This window comes from Dendroctonus ponderosae, unplaced genomic scaffold (genome assembly GCF_020466585.1).
Source record: "Dendroctonus ponderosae isolate FM_Combo_2020 unplaced genomic scaffold, Dpon_F_20191213v2 Dpon_F_20191213_8, whole genome shotgun sequence".
NCBI classification, from domain to species: Eukaryota; Metazoa; Arthropoda; class Insecta; order Coleoptera; family Curculionidae; genus Dendroctonus; species Dendroctonus ponderosae.
Genome location: NW_026019016.1, coordinates 13508593 through 13528283, shown reverse-complemented (window position 1 = coordinate 13528283; position 19691 = coordinate 13508593). Strand labels below are relative to the sequence as shown.

Here is a 19691-nt window from a genome sequence, read left to right as displayed (position 1 = left end):
ATGCCAAACCTTGTCAAATGTATTTGCCATATCGATCGCTTAGGCGGTTTAACTGCTGCAGGATTCTTGTTCTGTAGGTGGTTCAGGATACACCTCTCCATGACCTTGCTCGGTGTAGGCAGTAGACTGATGGGCCTGTGGGACGTAAGCAGCTTCCTGTTCTTCCCTTTTTTAAGTCCCAATACCATTATGGCCAATTATTATGTCCGGGATGATCTCTTTGGTGACTCTTCTGGCTTTGGTGGGCTGCCTGTTTTCAAAGTAAGCGGCTACCAGCTCATTGACTATCCTCTCTTGTTCTGGGTGATCAACCAGGTTTTCCTGGCTAAGAGCTCAGCTTTTTCCTTAGGATCCACAGTGGTGGTATTGGCTTCCTTGGTCCTGCTGTGAGGCACCTGGCCAGATTCCAGAGTTCTCTTCTTGACTCATCAGCCTCGACCAGATCGTCCATCTCCCACCGCCGCTTCTTATAGTTGTACCGAAGCTTCTTCTTCTTTCTCCGAAGGTACCCAATGTCTACAATTCTTCCTATTCGACTAAAGCCTGACAGTTGTAGTGGTTTTTTGCGCTTCTACCAACTCAGGGTGGAAGGACCAGGCCCATTTTTACAGCTCTTAACTTTTTCCTCGCATTTGAATAAGCACCTAATAAAACCCCGATCTACAGTCCCCTTGACAGCAGCTTTTTTTTTCTAAGATAGTTTTTTGCAAATTTCTCATTTTTTCTGTACCCCTTAACCACGGCCAGACAGCACCTCTAGAGGAATGACGCCAATTTTGAATCACCCTGTATATTGTAGCTCTAAAATTTAAAAATCGATAAACAGGCAATTAACCACGAACCGCCACTGTTTTGTAAGTATCTGAGCATAAGTGGTAGTATCTGGATTATTATCATCACTTATAAATATATGTTGACGCAATGAATCTTGAGTAGTTTTCAAAGCCAAATTGCAAATTAACAAGTTTCTCCAAACTAATCGAGCCATGCCTAACAAAATGAAATTTATAATCGCTTGTGCGCTACTCTTCATATCCAGATCCCGCAGTGAAACTTGCACAGTGACAGATTTTGCACGAGTCGCAGAAGTGATCAAAAATTGCTCTGATATAGTGCTTCACAACCTTGTAATTCCAGGAGGTATAACACTTAAACTGAACCTCCTTAAAGGAACCAATTTGACATTTAGCGGAAACACAACTTTCGAGTTCAGCAATTGGGATGGGCCCTTAGTTACAATCAATGGAACTGAAATAAATGTTCGAGGAGAAGAAGGTACCTATGCATACAGGGTGATTGAAAATTGGTGTCATTCCTCTGGAGGTGTTGTCTGGCGCTGTTATAAGAGTTACAAAACCACGAATAAATAACAAATAAACTGATGCGATAGGGCTATTACCACGTTATTACCACAGCTGATACATAGGCTGCATTTTATACTTTTATTATATTAAAAATCTTGTCGATCCCATCATTTTTATTACGAATGAGTCAATTTTTAGAATCCTTTCAACATATATTTTTCTCTAAAACCATTATTTTGCGCCATGACTGCGCAACGTACTTTCGACATGTCAACCTGTTCTCATAACCTCGAATTCTGCGGGGTTTGGTGTTTACATAAATAATCCATACAACACCAAACATTTGAATGGTTAACTGCAAACAAGCTAGTGCCTGTGTAATCTTCTTATTATCCACTCTTATCAAGCAGCTTCTCGTATTCAGTTAATTAACTCGTGCTTCATTTGTATCTCCTTGTGCTGTGTGTATCGTACAAACGTGGTAGGAATGTAGCCTTTCCTCGGTATTTAGTTGTAGTTGGTGCCTGGGAACGTGTCAGTTCCGTCGATTATGTCCAATACTTGTTCCTCTGTGCTTGGAACCCGAACATCGATTGTTCTATCTTGACTTACTTCCTGGAATCACTCTCCTCGCCCTTTCTTCTGCTATCTTACTGTAGCATTTCCCTTGAACTAAGTGCATATCCGCAAATTCGTGAAAGGAAATTCAAAGTAAGTCACAGTTTGACAAGTTATTGTTTTTATTGACACGGACTAACCACCTGTAACTATCTGTTAATGACAGAAAACATCATTGACGCTGTGATTTTTCATCAAAAAATTGTAAAAGAGAACTTTTTTGATATGAAAAATGTTCGTAATTTGAAGCAAAGATCGTAATTTTTCTTTTTGAATGCTTAAGTATTCTAATATGCCACCAATTACACATGGAACAATTTTTAAATAATGCTTAATAACAAAGTTGAAATTTGATCTTCCATTTTTGAAAACAAAATTTCAATATTTTTCTCGTACTCCCCAAGTGAGCCTCTATCACCCTTTAAAAGGAATGACGCCAATTTTGAATCACCCTGTAAATGCGAGTGGTACTTACTTCAACGTTTTTAAAAATCGCTTTAGGTTCAGTGATTGATGGTCAGGGTCAACTTTATTGGGATGGAAAAGGAGGCAATGGAACACCCAAACCACAACTGTAAACTGTAAAAAACTTTTTACCATACAAGCATTCAATTCGGTTTTCCATGACATTGTGGTTTTAAATAGCCCAAAAGACGTGGTACAAGTCACGAACTCAATCAACGTTGAATTATTCAACTGGTTGATAGACGATGCCGCAGGAGATAAAGTAGTCAAATGTAACAAGTCCTGTACGCAATTGTTGTGTTTGTTGTCTGTTTCAGAACGTCGCTCCGGCCGGGCAGGAAGGACACCATACTGATGGATTCGATGTGTGGAATTCCACCAATATTATTATCCGAGATTCGGTCGTTTTTAATCAAGACGACTGTTTAGCAATTAGATGCGGTAAGCTTGAAATGAGAATACTGAAAGTGACAAGACTCGTCACTTTTTATACCGCAATGCCACCTCTTTAGGGGAGAATATAACTGCATATAGTTTGCGATGCCACGGTAGCCACGGACTTAGCATTTCAGTGGGATTCAGCGCCGACGACATTACAGTCAATACTCTGAGAAATATCACAATTCGAGATTCGTATTTGAACTCCGGCGCCAATGGAATACACATTAAAACGCACAATGATGGTGGTCCTGGTTTGATCTCCGGAGTAACTTACAGCAATATAACCTTTAACGGTGACTACTAAAAATCAATATTTTATCGAAATATTATAACTACTTTGTAGATAAGTTCTATATTGTTGAGGCGGATTCATTTTTTACAAACTCCTTTTTGGGTATTTTGCCTCAAAAATTGTTGGCTTCAAAAAACACAGAATTTCCTCACGTCTTTTATTACAGATTGATAAATAGTGCTCCTATTTCGCGATAAGGGTATCCTGCGATATTATCCTACTATTGTTACACAATTTATTAACATACTCTTTTTTAGGTTCATTTAGTTTCTTTTGATAACGATAGCAAGAAATAGCTATCGAAACGTCAAGGTAATTTTTCAAATTAATTTCTTTACTAATTGGAATTTTCTCTTACAGCTTGAGCCTAAGTGTGTTGCAGGATACCCTTTAGGTGTACTTTTTGATAAATAATTCGTTCTTATTGCGAAATAGGAGCACTATTTATCAATCTGTAATAAAAGACGTAAGGAAATTCAGCCTTTTTTAAAGACTTTTAAAAATTTTTGAGGCGAAATACTAAAAAATATAACTATTCATAAGAGTAATATGTTTTTTTCTCAATTAGACATTGAAAAATTTGGTGTACAAATTCAGCAGAATTATCCGCGAGGAGATGCAGTTGGAAATGTTCCTATTAATGATCTAACGTTCATCGACGTTGGAGGAAATGTGGCGAATACCGGGGTACCTGTTTTCATTTTATGTGCAGAAGGTGAGATTTACAATTTTTAATTTAATTCACGTTCCGATTTACCAACTAAATTCATGCTTAACATGCTCAACAGGCGCCTGCAATAACTGGATATGGGAAAATGTTCAAATAGAAGGACAAAATGAAAACAGTTGCAATTACCAGCCAACTGGCTTTCAATGCTGACCAAGCCCCCTATGTCCAAATGCATATTAGATATTGATGTTTATTGCGTGTTAAACTGATAATGTTTCCACTCCAGTACAGTTACAGTTTGTACATGTATAATAAATAATGCTACAGTTAATTGAACCAGTTAAGAATCAGGAATGTTCTCTAGTCCATTAGTAACATAGGGATCTCCTGTGAGCCTAATGTCCCTCAAGTACTGCATTCTCAAGTCCTGGGTAGCAAGACTTCTCCTGTACATGTTGCCCAAGACCTACAATTTTCAATGTGTCAAGCAAATCTCTAATCATATGCAATTCATGATGTACTTACCAATTTATTCATTACATAACCCGAAACGTGCGGTAAAGCCAAACCCGCAAGGACAATAGCAGCACTAGGTAATATTTCAAACCACATGTTACTAACACTTTGTTCTCAGTGGCAAGTTTAAGAGAAAATCAAGTTTTGAAAAATTCAAATCAGGTAATCTAGGTTAGGACAGATAGATATGAATATGACGACACATCGGAAATGTCAAGAAATTATTTATAGCTGGTACACTTGTCTTTGTCTATAGCATACATTAAAATGTAAAACTGACCTCTTTCTGCGCATGCTCCAACGTTTATTAGAGACGATAGATTGGCGAGAGGACCTAAGACCTAACCTAAGATTGACCATATACTCCACAAAATATCCCCCCTGGGGGTATGTTCTGTGATATACTCGTCTTTATCTATGTTTTCATTATCACAAGCGTTTCAATTAGTAAATTTGTTTTTAATATGAGAAATGAATACGATAAAACTGTTGAATCGTCATGTAGTCCAGAGTCAGGCGGAACATTGAGTAGTGAGGACACGGATAATATATTGCCAACAAATTTGCATTCAGAGGAACTCCAGCTTGCATTGAATCAAGTAAGTAGTCAAGTTCCCACTTGTTCCCGTTTAACTGCATCCTGAATTTCAGGAAGCCACAGAACATGATCTGCTGGAAGCGATTAACCGATGCAAAGAGCTAATTCTTGAAAATACTGAATGTTCAGCCGAAAGGAAGTGGATTGTTAGACACTTAATCGAGCTTAGATTTCGACTACAGGAGCATAAAGAAGCGATGGAGGATCCTAGGTATTTTGTTCACATTTGACACTGGTTTTCAACAGCATTTAAATTGTTTAATTAGGCATCCACGAAATAAGAGTAGCGGAGCTTCAAGTAGATCAATAAAAGGCCATCATTTGAAGTTGCAGTCCCTGTTGAAGAACGCCGGACATCGATACTGCGATCATTGTACAGGAACTATTTGGTGAGCGCTTATTGTATTATGCGAGCGAGTGTAATATTGAAAATATTGATTCATAGGAGTGTAGTTCAAGCATGGTATATGTGTGAAGATTGTGCCTATGCCTGTCACTACAAATGCCTGTCTTCAATTGTGAGAGAATGCGCTCATGTAGTCGCATGTGAAAAAGGACAATACGAGTTTAAAATATGCCCTGAAGTGGGTTTGTCGGCGCAAAAGTACCTTTGTGCTGAGTGCAGAACACCCTTGGTTGTCCGTGAGTATTCAATTATTTCATCATTATTATAATTTCGCTGGACTACTTTGCGTAGCCAAAGTGGTACAATGTAACACTGATGTTTGTTTGTAAATATTAGCTGCCCCTCAAGGAATCGGAAGTTGCTTTGGTAAATTGCTATTCGCAGGTAAAATTTGCGGATATTTTCAACATGAATTTGTAGAGTTGTTAGCTGCGATTTAAGTAACGCCTGCTGTTTCCACATTTTCAGACAATGTCTGGCCGGATGCTAAGCGTTGCGATTATACGGGCCTCTACTATTGCTCCGCCTGTCACTGGGAAAGCTCAGCAATCATTCCAGCCAGAGTTATACACAATTGGGACTTCGAACCACGTGCCGTGTCACAAGCCAGTCTGCAAATTTTGCGAGTCACAGCGGATCGACCTCTAATTAACTTGGAACAGCTCAATCCTAGGCTGTTCCACCGAATCCAAGAGCTGAATTTGGTCAAACGACTGCGCCAAGAGCTCCAGGGTATCAGGAAATATTTAGTGGTTTGTAGAAAGGCTGTTGATGAACATTTGATATGGAAGTGTGACAGAGCGCATTTGATAGAGAATGTCAACGTTTATAGCCTACAGGACCTGGTTGATACTCATTCTGGAGACTTACCATCTAAGCTGCATGATTTAGTTGATGAGTATTTGAGACACATTAAAACTGAATGTGAGATCTGTCAGGGCAGAGGTCATATTTGCGAAATTTGTAGAAACGAAGAGGTCTTATTTCCATTTGCTTCGAATGCATACGTTTGTGAAGTCTGTACTGCTGTTTCACATAAAGTTTGCATCGAAAGAAAAGAGAGATGTCCTAGATGTGTTCGCGCGGAAAAAAGATTGCAGCATTTTAGGGACCTTAACACCAACACACCTGAAGATCAGCTGAACTCGTAACTTTTCTGGTTTCATCAGTAGCTGAAAAGAGATTGACTCGATAGGAGTGACAAAAATATATTTTAAGGGTTTCTACTTTCACTACAATGTTGATATAAAATGTATAAAAATTCCACTTTTTCACCCAAGTTGCTCCGTTACTTTCGATACCACCTATTCTACTTTCGTGTCATTGGCAGACGTATTAATCAGTCTTTGCTTGGAGGAAGATCTGCTGCTGGACTGAGTCCGACTCGATTTCTCAGCTTTCCTTTGACGATCAGCACTGATTATGGCCATTTGCTCCTCAATGGGCAAATCAAAAAATATACCATGGAAGGAATGAAGAGCAGCCGATAACTAAAACCAGAAGTGGCTTTCTAACGGGCGTATTTCATTCAGATTTTTTCTGTTGGCAAAACCCACTAATACAAACGATAGACTCAATTGACCAACCAAATATATGTGGGTTTATATTGCAAAGAACCGTCATTGCGTTCCTTTAAAATGCTTCTAAGCTGATAGTTGTAATGTTGTGATGTTATGTTTAATCTTTTTCTTTACTTTGGCTGTTAATTTATGTTAAAATTAACGGATTTTCCTATGTTCGTTTTTTGAACATAAATCTTCGTAGACTCGCAATAAAAGTAAATTGAAAATTATTATAAATATTCTTTGAGGCAAATGCTGTGTCATAAAAAGTAGTTATTTGGATCTAAAGAAATAAGTGTTGACATTTGACAAATCAAGCTCTATAAAAGATTACAGTTATGAATGTTAGCCCTAAAACTATATTTACTTGATTGATCAGCCTTCTGTGCAGCTCGACGTCTTTCTCATCGATATTATCGGAATGGTGCAATTCTAGGGCGCACATCAGGACTTCTTTAACAGTAGCAATCAAAGTTTGCACTTTATCAGTTCTAATCAGCCGTCTGATTAGATATCCTCTGACCGAAGCGCCTATAACACTTGACGCTCTTTCCTGTTAAAGCAAAGCCTACATATTCAGAATTCTGATGCTGGTTTTACCTAATTTCTAGATTGAGAATGAGTTAAAAATTACCCGTTCCAAAGACCTAAGAAGATCCTGGTCAATTTCAGCAACGTTGGCTTTTGAGAAATTTTTATCCGACAAATTGTACTCCAAGTGGACGTTTGTTGGATGTAGCTGTGTCACGTCTAGAGGCTCAATATAAGAAATCGGAGGGTCTAAACGAGATTCTCTGTCGCTGCTGGCGGTGTAACAAATAGATTGGCTGGGTGACATGGAAAAAGTGTTGCTTCGTTGCATGCTTTCATTTGGAGTTATTGTTAAGGGTGGACTTTCTGAGCAAATGGACCTGGAAAGCGTTATTCAATATATAAATTGTTAGAAAATTTAAATAAATATTTATATACATATATACCGTTCGTTTGCAGTTGAGGCATTGTTTAAATGATTGTACCTCTCCAAGCGTTGCTTCTGTTCCAGTTGCTGCTTCCTCAGTAAGTCGATTATTTTATGTGCGTACTCATCCGGGACATCTTTAAGCACCTTCAGGAACTCGCTGTCCGGTTCCAGGCTATCGAAGGGATGGTTGCTGAAGAAACTATTCTGTTTTTCCTTGTTCCGACACCTCCCACTAGGCAAATCTTGAATTGTGGTATTTACTGTTATTTGCTGAACGGATATATCAGTCTGATACACCTCAATAGCAGTTGCTTTCGGCTTCTCAACGTCCTTTGCTAAATCCGCAGTATCTGTTACTACTTCGTTTGGGTCTTGATGCCTTGCTGTGTTGGATATACTTTCAATGCTTTTTCCATCTGGAGAGCTCCACTTGAGGGTATTCGCCAAGCATGGACTGCCGGCAGACTGCTCGTTCCTTAAATGTTCCATCAGGATGGGACTGGGCCTTTCTAAAGTGTAAGAATTGCTTCGAAGTAATCGAGGTTGAAATGGTTGGCTGCCTCTAGAATCTACTTCAAACGCGACATGGTCAAGACTACTGCTGATGTTATCACTTTGCGCTGTTTGTGTGTTGTTAATAATCTTTAGCCCATCTTTGTTGTACTCGGTTACTTCTATTAGGTCTTTGCTCAAATGCATGGATATAGGCACTATTGGGTTAATTTCTTCAGGAGTCGCAAAAACAGCAATATAGTTATTGTCATGAAAATCGTCATTGCTAAAAGCTTCCTTCAGACACCCGTTCGTGTTACTTTTCAGGCTGAGACGGTTTTCCAGTTGCCTTTGTAATCGAATAGCTTGCTGTCGGTAATTCAGAAGTTCTTTTCGCAATTGTGGTGTAATCTTAAAATCCATCAATATAGATAATTATTTTGTATAACCTATCTCCAAAAACAATAAATTGAGATTGTAAAGACTTACCACTGGCGGTAAAATGGGAATCCCATTCACTTTTATCACAGATACATAAGGGTGTTGCATTTTATATAACATAACTCTTTATTTGTGTTTACAAATTTGGCAGCGGTTATGTCGTAGCAGCGATCACAAATATTCGATTCTTCTACTCTTTCATAGCCGCAGCCACTAGACTATATAGTCCAAAAACGGGAAGAAGAAAGCGAAAGACCACTAGCACTCTTAGCTCAGAGCAACGCTGTAACAAACAACCGTACACAAATGACATTCGTGACAGTTGAACTGTGGTCGAACTGAAAAATAATAAAAAGGGTACTTACCTACTACAGGTCGACGTTATCAGTGTTTCCTTTGCAAAAATAAAAGTTTATCGGCTCCCCATAATTGTTGTGTTCCAGGAACAGTTCAAAACGTGTTCCCAATGGATTGGTTGTCACCGAGCTCACATCCCCATTCAACTTTGTCACAGCTGGGACGAACAAGTGAGTTTCTACCTTCACAAATGCAATAGATACATGGTTTCTAATTGCTTCTGACATGTGTTAAAAATTACTGCACTTTTGAAAACTTACGTTTTCTTTGTAACCGTGCTATCGTAGTAGCAGTCAGTTTATCTTTCTACTACCCCCATAACATTTCAGATCATCTAACGGAATTTGTGCCCAGAATGAACAATTCCACAAGCACAACATCAAATTCAGGTTTTTCTTGTAACTCATATGCACCGATGACTCCCTCAGTTATGTTTCATTCTATGCCTAAGAAGTTTGATGACCAGGAAAATATACCAAAAGGTCAGTTTGTTCACCTTATGGTGATGGTGAACAATATCAATAATTTTTTAACTGTTTAGAATCGGTAGCACCATCTCCAGCCCACTCCAGTTCACCGATCTCCCATGATAAACAAATGTGTTCTACGAATGGAACAGTGGTACTACCTGCATATCAAGAGAACGTCGGAGGAACTACGTACTTTTATCAATATTCTACACCTCCAGAGAATAATGGGGGTAAACTAATTTCAGCAAATTTATTTGGTTTGAGCAACACACCTTCAAAGAGCATTCTTTTTTGCACTGATCTCGCTTCGATATAGTATATATATTCTGGCTTTCACCACACAGTGTGTCCCAATACATTGAAAATTGGCATTTTTCTATGTGGAGTAATCATTGGCTGTGTTTTCTACTAGAAACAATACCGCCCGAACCAGTAATGTCTACGGCAACTCCCGCCTCAAACGAATATGTACCCTTTCCGGGAAAATCCGAATCTTCATTTTTTATGTCCGAGGAACTGCGAAATGACATTCTGAATCGCAACCTGTTAAGTCTGCTGCAACCGGATCCTTCTCAATATCCTGATCTTCCTCAAGAAGTTGACAGCTACCACGAGCTCTACCCTTTAGAGCCAATTTCGAATCAGGTAAACATTTTAAATGTACGTACGCAAACCGAATAAACGCATTGATTTTTAACAATAATCAGTTGGCAATATCAACATTTTGTGATGATTTTTACACAGGTTCTGCATAAGGCGCACCTTGGATACCAAGCCTCCATGTACAAGGCAACGCACATCAAAAATGGGGTACATTACTGCCTGAGGCGGATTCATGGGTTCCGACTGCAAAACACCAAGTTTATTTCATTAGTCGATTTGTGGAAGAAACTCGATCATTCCAACATAGTACAACTGAGAGAAGTGTTCACGACAAAAGCTTTTGGAGATAATTCCATGGTTTTTGTATATAGGTAAGCCGAGATGGCACTTAAAACCCCCCCAAATTGGTGAAAATTGCTGAGGTGCCAACGAGCTGGATCGATCACTTAACACAGCTACTGTTCAGAACGCTAAGCTACGCCAAGAAGTCATATTCAATATGCGTTGCCATATCTTTTTATCGCTATCACAGTTTCCTCTCCTTTCGCAGCTACCACCCTGGATCTGAAACCCTGCTAAACAAGCATTTTTCGATCGACCAACCCGGCTATCATGACCCCTTTTCAAACGACAAATCTACCCCGATGCCCTACAGTTACCAGAAGACCAATCTGCTGCGGCATCAGCAAAACAACAAGCTTCCCGAACCGCTAATTTGGAACTACATTATTCAGCTGACATCAGCGTTGCGCGTTATCCATTCAAACGCTTTGGCATGCCGCAGTCTTGACCCGACCAAAATAATTCTGACTTCAAAGAACAGGTACGAGCTTGACTTCGCAAACTGAAATACTTCAATGCGATGGTCTTCGATCAGGTTGCGTCTCAGCTGCTTAGCTGTGATGGACGTAGTACTGCATGACAGCAACTCCTCTCTGAATCATTTGGCTCTGATTCATCACTACCAACAGGAAGATCTCACCGCTCTGGGAAAATTGGTTTTGGCTTTAGCGTGTAAATCAACAGTTAGTAGACACTGAAATACCTTGTGTTAGTGAGAGATCCGAACTAATAAAACTGGTTCCCATCCTCTGCTTGTAGGTGGCTGTGCAACGTGACAATATTTCAACAGCCCTCGATATTGTAAGTCGCACTTACACAATCGATTTGCGAAACTTGATCATGTACTTGCTGACCAATCAACGTCGAAGTGTGACGGACTTGATGCCGATGATAGGTGCAAGGTAAACTGTTTATTTTCTTCCTTTCTTGAATGAAACCACGAAATGCGGAGGTTTCAGGTTTTACACACAGCTGGATAACCTACACAGCCATGTAGAGACGCTGGAGTCTGAAATGTGCAAAGAAGTACAAAACGGACGCCTTTTCAGATTGATGACTAAATTGGCCGCCATCAACGAACGACCGGATTTTAATATGGAGAGCACGTGGTCGGAAACAGGAGATAGGTATGTATTATATTAATCCCAATTCTTCGTAATGTAACAGTTATCGTGTGGGTTTAGGTACATGCTAAAACTGTTCAGAGACTATGTGTTTCACCAAGTAACTGAAGAAGGACAACCCTGGATAGACATGGCACACATCGTGCAGTGTTTGAATAAGTTGGACGTCGGCGCTCCTGAGAAAATCTGCCTCATGTCTCGAGACGAGCAGAGTATCTTGGTGGTGTCTTACGCAGAATTGAGACACTGCTTGGACCAGTCTTTCCAGGAACTATCCAACAGCTCGGTTTTGCAGCACGAATTGTCGGTTGAGGACAAGATCTAATGGATCGTGATCGAGTAACAACTTTAAGGTGATATTTTTGGTTTTTTTTGTGTAGATATTTGCGACTATGGCTATACAATGATGATATATGAGCTAAAGTTTCCGTTCCGAAAATTGTCCCTTTATTACAGTGCTTCTAACAAATGTTCTAATTATAAATGCGGCGTAGTCTTTTGGGATACAAGTTTCTAATGGGTTTCAACAGAATTATTTATGTTCTTGGTAAATAGTTTTTATCTAAGGTCCTAGTAGATTTTGATTTGAGTAAGAATAGCAATTATCAAATAGTACAAATAATTTAAACAGTAGTACGACCTTCGATGTTCCCAAAAGAGTTAATAATTGTAGGCCATCAGGAATAAGGCAATTAAGTAATAATAATCGCCGCTATTTTCATTTTATCGTACAATTCAGTTCAAAGGGAAATTTTGGAATTACCGTTTTGAAGTCGCACGTATTTACTCAATAGTAAAAACGAATGATATGATTCCATTTGTCTAGACATCAACAAGTCTTCGCTACCGATAAGCTCGTGATGTTTAACCTGTGTTGTCTTTTCAATAGCTTAGTGGAAACACTTATATTTACGTTATTTTTAAATTATTGAATAGCTTTCTTTTCATAATTTATAGGCATTTCCTTCGTAAAAATAAGAAATATATTTTGAACAACACAATTGTTGATTTTCATTACGTTCATTTCAGCTTGGAACCGCAATTGTTTTTTATTAAAGAAACAATTATTTTACATAAAATCTCGGCAATCGGCCTCTTAAATATCTAGCAATAATTCTAAAAAAATTAATTTGTCAACGTTAATAAACAGTATTCTTAATTAATTAAATCTCGACTAGTGATGAGCCTAAACAACTTTGAATAGAAGTCGCCTACTTTTTATGCCGCTGGCACTCTACCATTATGTGCAACCCTGTTTACTTGGAGAATGACTAAAGAGTTCGCATACGTCGGAAATTTTGGTTTTCATGATTATTATATACAACTGTCGACATCTATCTGAAAATGTGCCTAAGCCGCAGCTCGTGTTATGTGGAACACTGGACCAATTCGGAGAAAAACTCGTCTCAATATCGAGCGCAGCTCAGCTTTTAGATCGAAGCAAACAATTTCACATAGATATGTGTAGTACTTCGATACGTGCACAGCAAACTGAAAATGATTAACTTTAGTTTTCAATTGATAACAACGGGTAACGTCTTACGCGACTATCAGGCATTTTCAGCATCCTGGTCAGCACTAGTAAGAGTAGAGACGTCCACGCCTCTCGATGCGTCTCGCTCTGCAGCTGCAAGAAGTAGTCAAACGCCTCCTGGCAGACCTCTATCAACCTCTCCTCAATCAAATGCCAGTGTTGCCGCCTTCCTTCGTCACTGTACATTTTGAATAAAATTCTGAGTAAGCAAGCTAAGCTCTGAGTTTCCTGTCTTAGGAGGTTGGGCTTTACTGAGCCTCGATAGCCAGCCTTCCACAATAGGTTGCGCTGCTCATGATTCAGATTGAACGCTTTGGCAAACCTACAAAACACATAAAACATTGAGAATTGAAAAAACTGAAATGTATCAAAATGGCAATTCTGTTATGAGTTACCGATGAGATTGCTGCAGGCACTCGGTTAGCTTTAGCAAGTGCGGCGAACTGAGCAAACGATACATTCCCTGTTCCTCTCTCTGGCACTCGGTAAGGCCGCCATTTCCGGCCATGTCAGCAGCGGCGAGCGCCAGCGTCTCGGCATCCTCTTTACGGGACGTCGCCGGATAAAAAACGATATTGTCGATAGTCTGGATCAGCTCGAGTTGCACAACACTTTTGATTTCTAAACTTTGAAAGAGGGCCACCTCAGCGCTTCCCGGCTGTTGATCCGCAAAACTGACCGACCGTTTCAGGATGCTTTTCACGGTGGCGGCGGCGGCGGCCTCGCCGTTCTGCTCTATCACGGCGATAGTCTTCATAGAGTCGGGTTTCCAGGTGAGAAGAGCCGTTGGTATTGTAGATTCAAAAATATCCAACATACATTGACACGTTTTATCCCACGTGTCCTCAGTGAACTTGTTACCATTGGAATTGACTAAGTTTTCTAAACAATTGGTTCCTGAAACGTACATTCTCGATTTGAAGGAAAAAGAAGAGAAAGAGCACTATCGCTTCCGTATTACCTGATTTTGCCAATTGCTCGTTGTCCTGTTGCACGCACCAGTGAAGTTGCGCGTACAAATCCTCCAACAGCAACGGCCCCAAAACATCAAAGTACTGAGTGAAAACGTCGACGATGGCATATAGGGCATGGTTACACGTGGTAGTCATCCACTCGGCCTTGTCCGTGTGCTTTTCAGGCAATTTCATATTGTCAAAGATGCGAAACAGGATTTTGAATAAATCCCGCCACCAGTGCACCTTGAAACTATCCCCGTTGGTTTTGATAATTTCGAAAAGCACGGTGAGGGCGCGCGTTCGCACATCCAACTTGCATCGGTTAACAACGCAGGACAGCGAGAAGAGCAGAGGAAACCAACCGCGTACCCACACGCGATCCTCTTCGCTTATACTGATGTCGGTTTCCATTCCTGCATGTTCGGCAAATAAGTTGGGTGCGGCCGCAACGCTACATGCGCTGGATCTGACCAGTCGGATGGCTTCCATCGACGTGTCTGGAAATCGAGCATTGCACGCGAACTCCGACAAACATTTAACCGCGTCTTGGAACGAGTCTATCATCGATGCAAATTGCCGATCGTACAGTTCGGATATAATTTTGCCGGTGGTTTGAAAGGCCAGCTCCACAATTGCCTCTTCTTGGTCACCTGCCGCCAGATGAAATACGGAAAAAATGTTTTTCCAGCCGGACTTTATATTGCTGGCTTGGGAGTTGACCATTTGAGCAACGCACCGAACGACCATGTCCCGAATGGTGGAAGATACGTTTTTCTTCATAATGTGCTCGAAGGGACGCAAGAAGTCCTTCTGGAAGCGGAAGTTGGAGAACTCACCCTTTTCAATAAATTTCATGGACAGTTGCCGCAGACTGTCTACCGCGAAAAAGCAGATCTCCTCATTGCGACTGCAACCCACTGTGTTAAAATGCTCACCCAGCACTTGCCAGATCCTCGACCATTGCAATCGGATTCTGCCCATGTTGTAGTATGAGATTTCTACGATCTTTTGCAATGAGAACATTCTGGGATGCCCTGGATGGGCCAATTCATCCAACGACACCTGACACAATGCTTTTACGAAGTGCACTATAGCATCGCCATCCAGGCGAATTGACCCAGTGAATATTCGATCGACAGCCACCACCACGCTTTGGGAACTTGTTTGACCTGCAGCCAACAACAAGATTTTCCATTGCTATTGGTAGGACGCGCTGCCAGAAAGCAATTCAGGCAGCAAAGCACACTTACCGATATGTTCCTTATAACTTGGGTCCGGTGGTTTGTGACCAGGACCTGATAGAAATTCAGGTCGCACCCCCGTGCCGATCAGCTGAGCCAGTTCCAGTTGCGAAATGCACTTTAAAATGTCTAGCCACGAGGTTCCCAGATAGTTTCCATCGGTATGGGCAACCATTATTAACGTTTTAATCGTATCTATATTCTTCGCCTTCATGTCCATGATGGGCGACGTTGCGGTCAGCAGCGTAAAGCGTGCTAAGGCCTGCACGTAGGCATCTCGTTCTAGGGTCATGTGAAAAATGCAAGCAATTCGTATGGCGCAGCGAATTCCGTCCAGACAGAGAGATGCTACGTCTGGATCATCGCAGTCCTGCAAACCGACGCTGAAAGCAGCCAAGAATGAAGTCCAGGCCATTTTGAACATAGGTCTCACGTGTTCAAGATGCTTTGCCAATGTGAAGGGTGCTTGCACGTGAGAAACGGACTCCATTAGATTCTTAGCTGCGCTGGAAATTGCCTCCATTTCCATATTGAATAAAATTTTTCGACGCTTCTCGCTGTTAATTTGTTGCTTGCCCGGTTTATTTATCGTATTTTTCATTTTGATTTCGTGACCAGCTATCTCATCGTAGATCTGGGACAGATATTCCTCGGGTACCTCTTTACAGTCCGTGTTGCCTCTATTTAGTTTAATGTACTGCTCCTTGGTCATTTTGTTCTTAACTTGGGGCGAATGCAAGTCCGTCGTGAGCATAATGATGGAAAAGCCCAAGACATAGGCGGTGTCGGCACTGGAGAAAAGGCCGTTGTTAGGGTTGCACTCACAGTACCGACTAGCGAATTTCTCCATCAATCTGAAAATTCAACAAGTCAAGATTTTATTTTCAAATCAACATTGGCCTAAAAGTACCTATCGATTTTCTGGGCCTCCCCGGGCAGCCTGAAGCCTTCCAAAAAGTGCCTTAATGCAGCAACAAAATCCATTTGTACAAAATCCATCTGATCCACATAGGTATACATGATTTCCTTACAGAAATCGTCATTATCTCCAAGAAAGTCGCCAATGTTAGTCTTGTCCAGACGATCTTCGGAGTGCAAAAAGGCCGCTATTTCTTCCTGGGTACCACCAAGTAAACCGTGTTCTTGCAGATATAATATTCCTTTGCGAGTTTTTCGGTTAAACATGTCGATTCCCGATTCCCAAACCTATAACCAAGAAACCTTATTAGACAAACCCGAACAGATCGCTTCAGATAAAGTTGCAGCAATTATGTTAATTAAATCAATAACTTCTAACCACTTCTCTCGCCAAATCATCATTTTTTCTGTTTTAACTTGAGATAAGTAAAGTGAGTCCTAATAATGAACCGTTAAACAGCTAGAGTTAGAGACGTTACCGCAATGGTGAATAAAGTTATGCCTACCCATTTTATTTGATTTAATGTCTAGAAGACGATTACCTCCTTTTGCTGCTTCAGAACCTCGAATTGTTCTGGTGAATCCAGTACCTCCTTGTTTCCGCTATCGTTGGAATCCAGACTTTCAATACTGCCGCTGTGGCTCTTTAGCGAAACCGAATCTTTTTCGTGAGTTATTTGCGGTGCCCCCACAGTACTCTGCAAGTTAGGGTTCACGTATAAATCCTTACTCCATTCAACCATACACTTTAAAATCGACACTAGGCAGTCCAATCCCCGTAGCTTCATAGTGCGCTCCTGATTCGGGGAGGCTCCTAATTCCTGCGCGTGTCGTCCTAAGACCAATGAAAATATCTACTTATGTATGTACGTGCACTAGATTAAGTTAGAATCCATAAATAGCTACCCAGAACTTCTTAAAAAGTTTGTGCAGTTGTTACCTTGAGCAACTTTGAACAAATCATTGACTAATCTCTCAAACAAGTTAGCGGCTGCTAGATCACAGTCATAGTTAACATAGATATCCACCACACTCTGGGCATCTCCACAGATTCTGGTCAATGCCTGGATGACCATCCACTTGTGCTCGAATGACGAGTTTGAAGTTTCCAAAATATTAAGAAAGATCTCCTTGAAAAAAACTTCGATCTGCATTTTTAGATGCAGCTTAAAATTGGAGAGCAATGCCAGAAAGATGGCCAGCGACAGCTCAAAGACTGTCGGAATCGAACTAACACCGTTCTTGCTAAGCGCTACGCAAAGGTACTGTTTTATGGCGGTGATAAACATTTCATTAGACCGAAAAACCGGACCAGCATTTTGCAAAATGGAGAGCAGCAGCTGTAGACTAAGGATTTTAGAACGCAGTTCATGAGACTTAGGATCGGGGGTACCCTCGGGCAGCGGTTTCATGGACAATTTGCAGAGCGCTCTAAAAACGAGAAACGCGTCCTTTTGCAGAATGTGCGTGAACTTGGCGGTCACCGCTGCATCGTTTTCGCTGTTGGTTGTGAGGCTCTCCTGAGAAGGCACTCTGCAATAAAAACAACGTACACACAAACGTATATTTCCAAAATAATATATTTGTTACCTGGCAATTGAAGAGGACACGCTCTTGGTTTCTTCAATCGAATTTACAGAAGTTACTGATGACGATGTAGTTAATTTGTTGTCGACGTCCGACAGAACTCCATCTATAATCACAGCCAAGATATCGCTTGCTATTTGCTGACTTTCTAACTTAAGATCTTTCGATAGATCGCAGTCATCAACTCGTATCCTGTCTACAACCTCTTTTGGCTCACCATCGTCTTTGTTATCCTTTATATCCCCGTTTGTCTGGCCATCGGTTACTATCAGTTCTAAACAATTCTTTATATTAAAAAGTATCTCATAGAGAACAAAACTTTGAGACAGAAAAGTACAAAAAAAAACACACGCTGTTACTTACTCTCGTTGGATTGTAATTCTGGGTGCATTTCGGCCTCCAGTTCCATCTTGGTGAAAATTACATTCAACATTTGAGTCAATGTGGCCCGAGCTGTCGTTTGGTTGATTAAATTCTTGCTGGCAAGGAAAATGTTGTAACATGTTCTCACTGCCAGCAAAACGGTTCCTTCGTGCACTTCTACATGTTGGCTGGTGACGACAGTCAACAGTGCCTTTATTATTTGTAACTGAACACCTGTGGAAATTCATAAAAATGCAAGTGAGAACGTTCTAAATATGACAATATACCTTCATCGGTTTGAGGGCCAGTAAAGCAAGCACAAATTGTTTCGACAATTCGATCAATTAATAATTTTCCTGGAGTAGTAGAGTCGGGTACATTGGCCGTCAAATGCCCATAAGCGATCAATTTCTGCAGGCAATCCAAAGCAGTTGTTACAATTCGCGCTGATTTGCTTTGGCAAGCCAGCTCAAAAGGTAGAAAGTATTTTTCTGTGGTTAAAGCGTTCACCTCGCCACTCTTCGGCAAGGGAAGGGCATCGGAAACCTTCTCCGATGTATCGATCTCTGGTGAAGGATGGGTTTCATTTTTAAGTTCCTCTGTATAAAAAGAAACTTGTACTGTAAAGACTAAACGTTGAGCGATACGTGATGCATTTCAGCTAATCAGGAAAAATATCATGTAACAAGAAGGGTACTATTCAACTATTGACTTAAAAATGCTCCAGAAATTAAGAACGCACATTTCCTTTTTTAATTGCAACAACCAATTCTCAACTATAGAAATCTGAAGAATACAGTCAGTTGCCAGCTGCTTAACAAATAACATGCCATCGTAACAACTAGGGACTTTCTTCGTTAAATTAAATTAGTTACCACCCATTAAATTTAAGATGCAACCAACCCCGATGTGTTTTTTTCTTAATCTGTGTCATTGATTGGTCAATATTACACATAAAAAGGTAATGGAGAATTAATTAATTGGTACTTACCGAGTGCAATTTCACAGGCCACTTTTAGCTGTGACTGGTGGGATCTTTTAATTTCTTTATCATTCAAGATCTTCTCCAGTGCCCTCAGTATGAACATCTCTCTGGTTTTACTATTTGATTGCATTATTCCAATCAGTACACTTTGTATTATCACAATATACCTTGTAGGCGAACCAGAGTCGATTGCATTTTCCTGACGTACAGACGATCAAGACACGATCGCCTTGTTCTTCAATCATACGCAAGGAGGATTAATTCATGTACACTTTAACACGTAGACAACGATAATTTTCTATAAAATAATTGTTTATTTAACATGGAAAACTTTTTGATGTCTGGAAACTGGAACCTGACATGACATGAAATGTATATTTGTTTCCTTCTTCTTCCTTTAAAGCATCTATCTCATAGATAAAGACAAGTGACAAGTGACACTGTG

At 40.4% G+C, this 19691-nt stretch overlaps 6 protein-coding genes across 8 annotated transcripts; 3 read left to right on the top strand and 3 right to left on the bottom strand.

Annotated features, from left to right (window-relative positions):
* The first annotated feature begins 910 nt into the window (after positions 1-910).
* LOC109539462 (polygalacturonase) lies at positions 911-4121 on the top strand. Its single transcript, XM_048669375.1, is given in 7 exon segments — positions 911-1275; positions 2424-2509; positions 2512-2649; positions 2705-2828; positions 2900-3121; positions 3689-3835; positions 3909-4121. Coding segments are annotated over 7 exon segments (1098 nt in total). The 5' UTR covers positions 911-986; the 3' UTR covers positions 4001-4121.
* On the bottom strand, positions 4027-4522 carry LOC109539463. The gene is made up of 2 exons (XM_019907212.2): positions 4316-4522; positions 4027-4256 (listed from the first exon to the last, which is right to left on the bottom strand). The coding sequence occupies exons 1-2, from the start codon at positions 4400-4402 to the stop codon at positions 4131-4133; spliced, it is 213 nt and encodes a 70-aa protein (XP_019762771.1). The 5' UTR covers positions 4403-4522; the 3' UTR covers positions 4027-4130.
* Positions 4523-4613: 91 nt separating this feature from the next.
* Positions 4614-6589, top strand: LOC109539461 (differentially expressed in FDCP 8 homolog). The gene is made up of 5 exons (XM_019907210.2): positions 4614-4905; positions 4958-5115; positions 5171-5293; positions 5350-5546; positions 5779-6589. The coding sequence occupies exons 1-5, from the start codon at positions 4696-4698 to the stop codon at positions 6459-6461; spliced, it is 1371 nt and encodes a 456-aa protein (XP_019762769.2). The 5' UTR covers positions 4614-4695; the 3' UTR covers positions 6462-6589.
* LOC109539460 lies at positions 6503-9070 on the bottom strand. 2 transcript variants are annotated; one of them, XM_019907207.2, is made up of 5 exons: positions 8815-9070; positions 7850-8736; positions 7507-7783; positions 7240-7425; positions 6503-6800 (listed from the first exon to the last, which is right to left on the bottom strand). In XM_019907207.2, exons 1-5 carry the CDS (start codon positions 8884-8886, stop codon positions 6615-6617), a joined length of 1608 nt encoding a protein of 535 aa, XP_019762766.2. In that variant the 5' UTR covers positions 8887-9070; the 3' UTR covers positions 6503-6614. The 2 variants fall into 2 exon arrangements, with proteins under 2 accessions (XP_019762766.2, XP_019762767.2); XM_019907208.2 differs by having other exon boundaries at positions 7889-8736.
* On the top strand, positions 9067-12663 carry LOC109539459 (PAN2-PAN3 deadenylation complex subunit PAN3). 2 transcript variants are annotated; one of them, XM_019907206.2, is made up of 10 exons: positions 9067-9293; positions 9453-9605; positions 9665-9823; positions 10006-10238; positions 10338-10567; positions 10747-11019; positions 11074-11221; positions 11298-11440; positions 11498-11665; positions 11723-12663. In XM_019907206.2, exons 1-10 carry the CDS (start codon positions 9233-9235, stop codon positions 11985-11987), a joined length of 1833 nt encoding a protein of 610 aa, XP_019762765.1. In that variant the 5' UTR covers positions 9067-9232; the 3' UTR covers positions 11988-12663. The 2 variants fall into 2 exon arrangements, with proteins under 2 accessions (XP_019762765.1, XP_019762764.1); XM_019907205.2 differs by having other exon boundaries at positions 10006-10253.
* Positions 12664-12666: 3 nt separating this feature from the next.
* On the bottom strand, positions 12667-19665 carry LOC109539457 (brefeldin A-inhibited guanine nucleotide-exchange protein 1). The gene is made up of 12 exons (XM_019907204.2): positions 19253-19665; positions 18549-18860; positions 18262-18495; positions 17902-18172; positions 17252-17844; positions 16854-17146; positions 16304-16599; positions 15403-16247; positions 14158-15321; positions 13592-14093; positions 13206-13518; positions 12667-13153 (listed from the first exon to the last, which is right to left on the bottom strand). The coding sequence occupies exons 1-12, from the start codon at positions 19374-19376 to the stop codon at positions 13013-13015; spliced, it is 5088 nt and encodes a 1695-aa protein (XP_019762763.2). The 5' UTR covers positions 19377-19665; the 3' UTR covers positions 12667-13012.
* Positions 19666-19691: the final 26 nt, after the last annotated feature.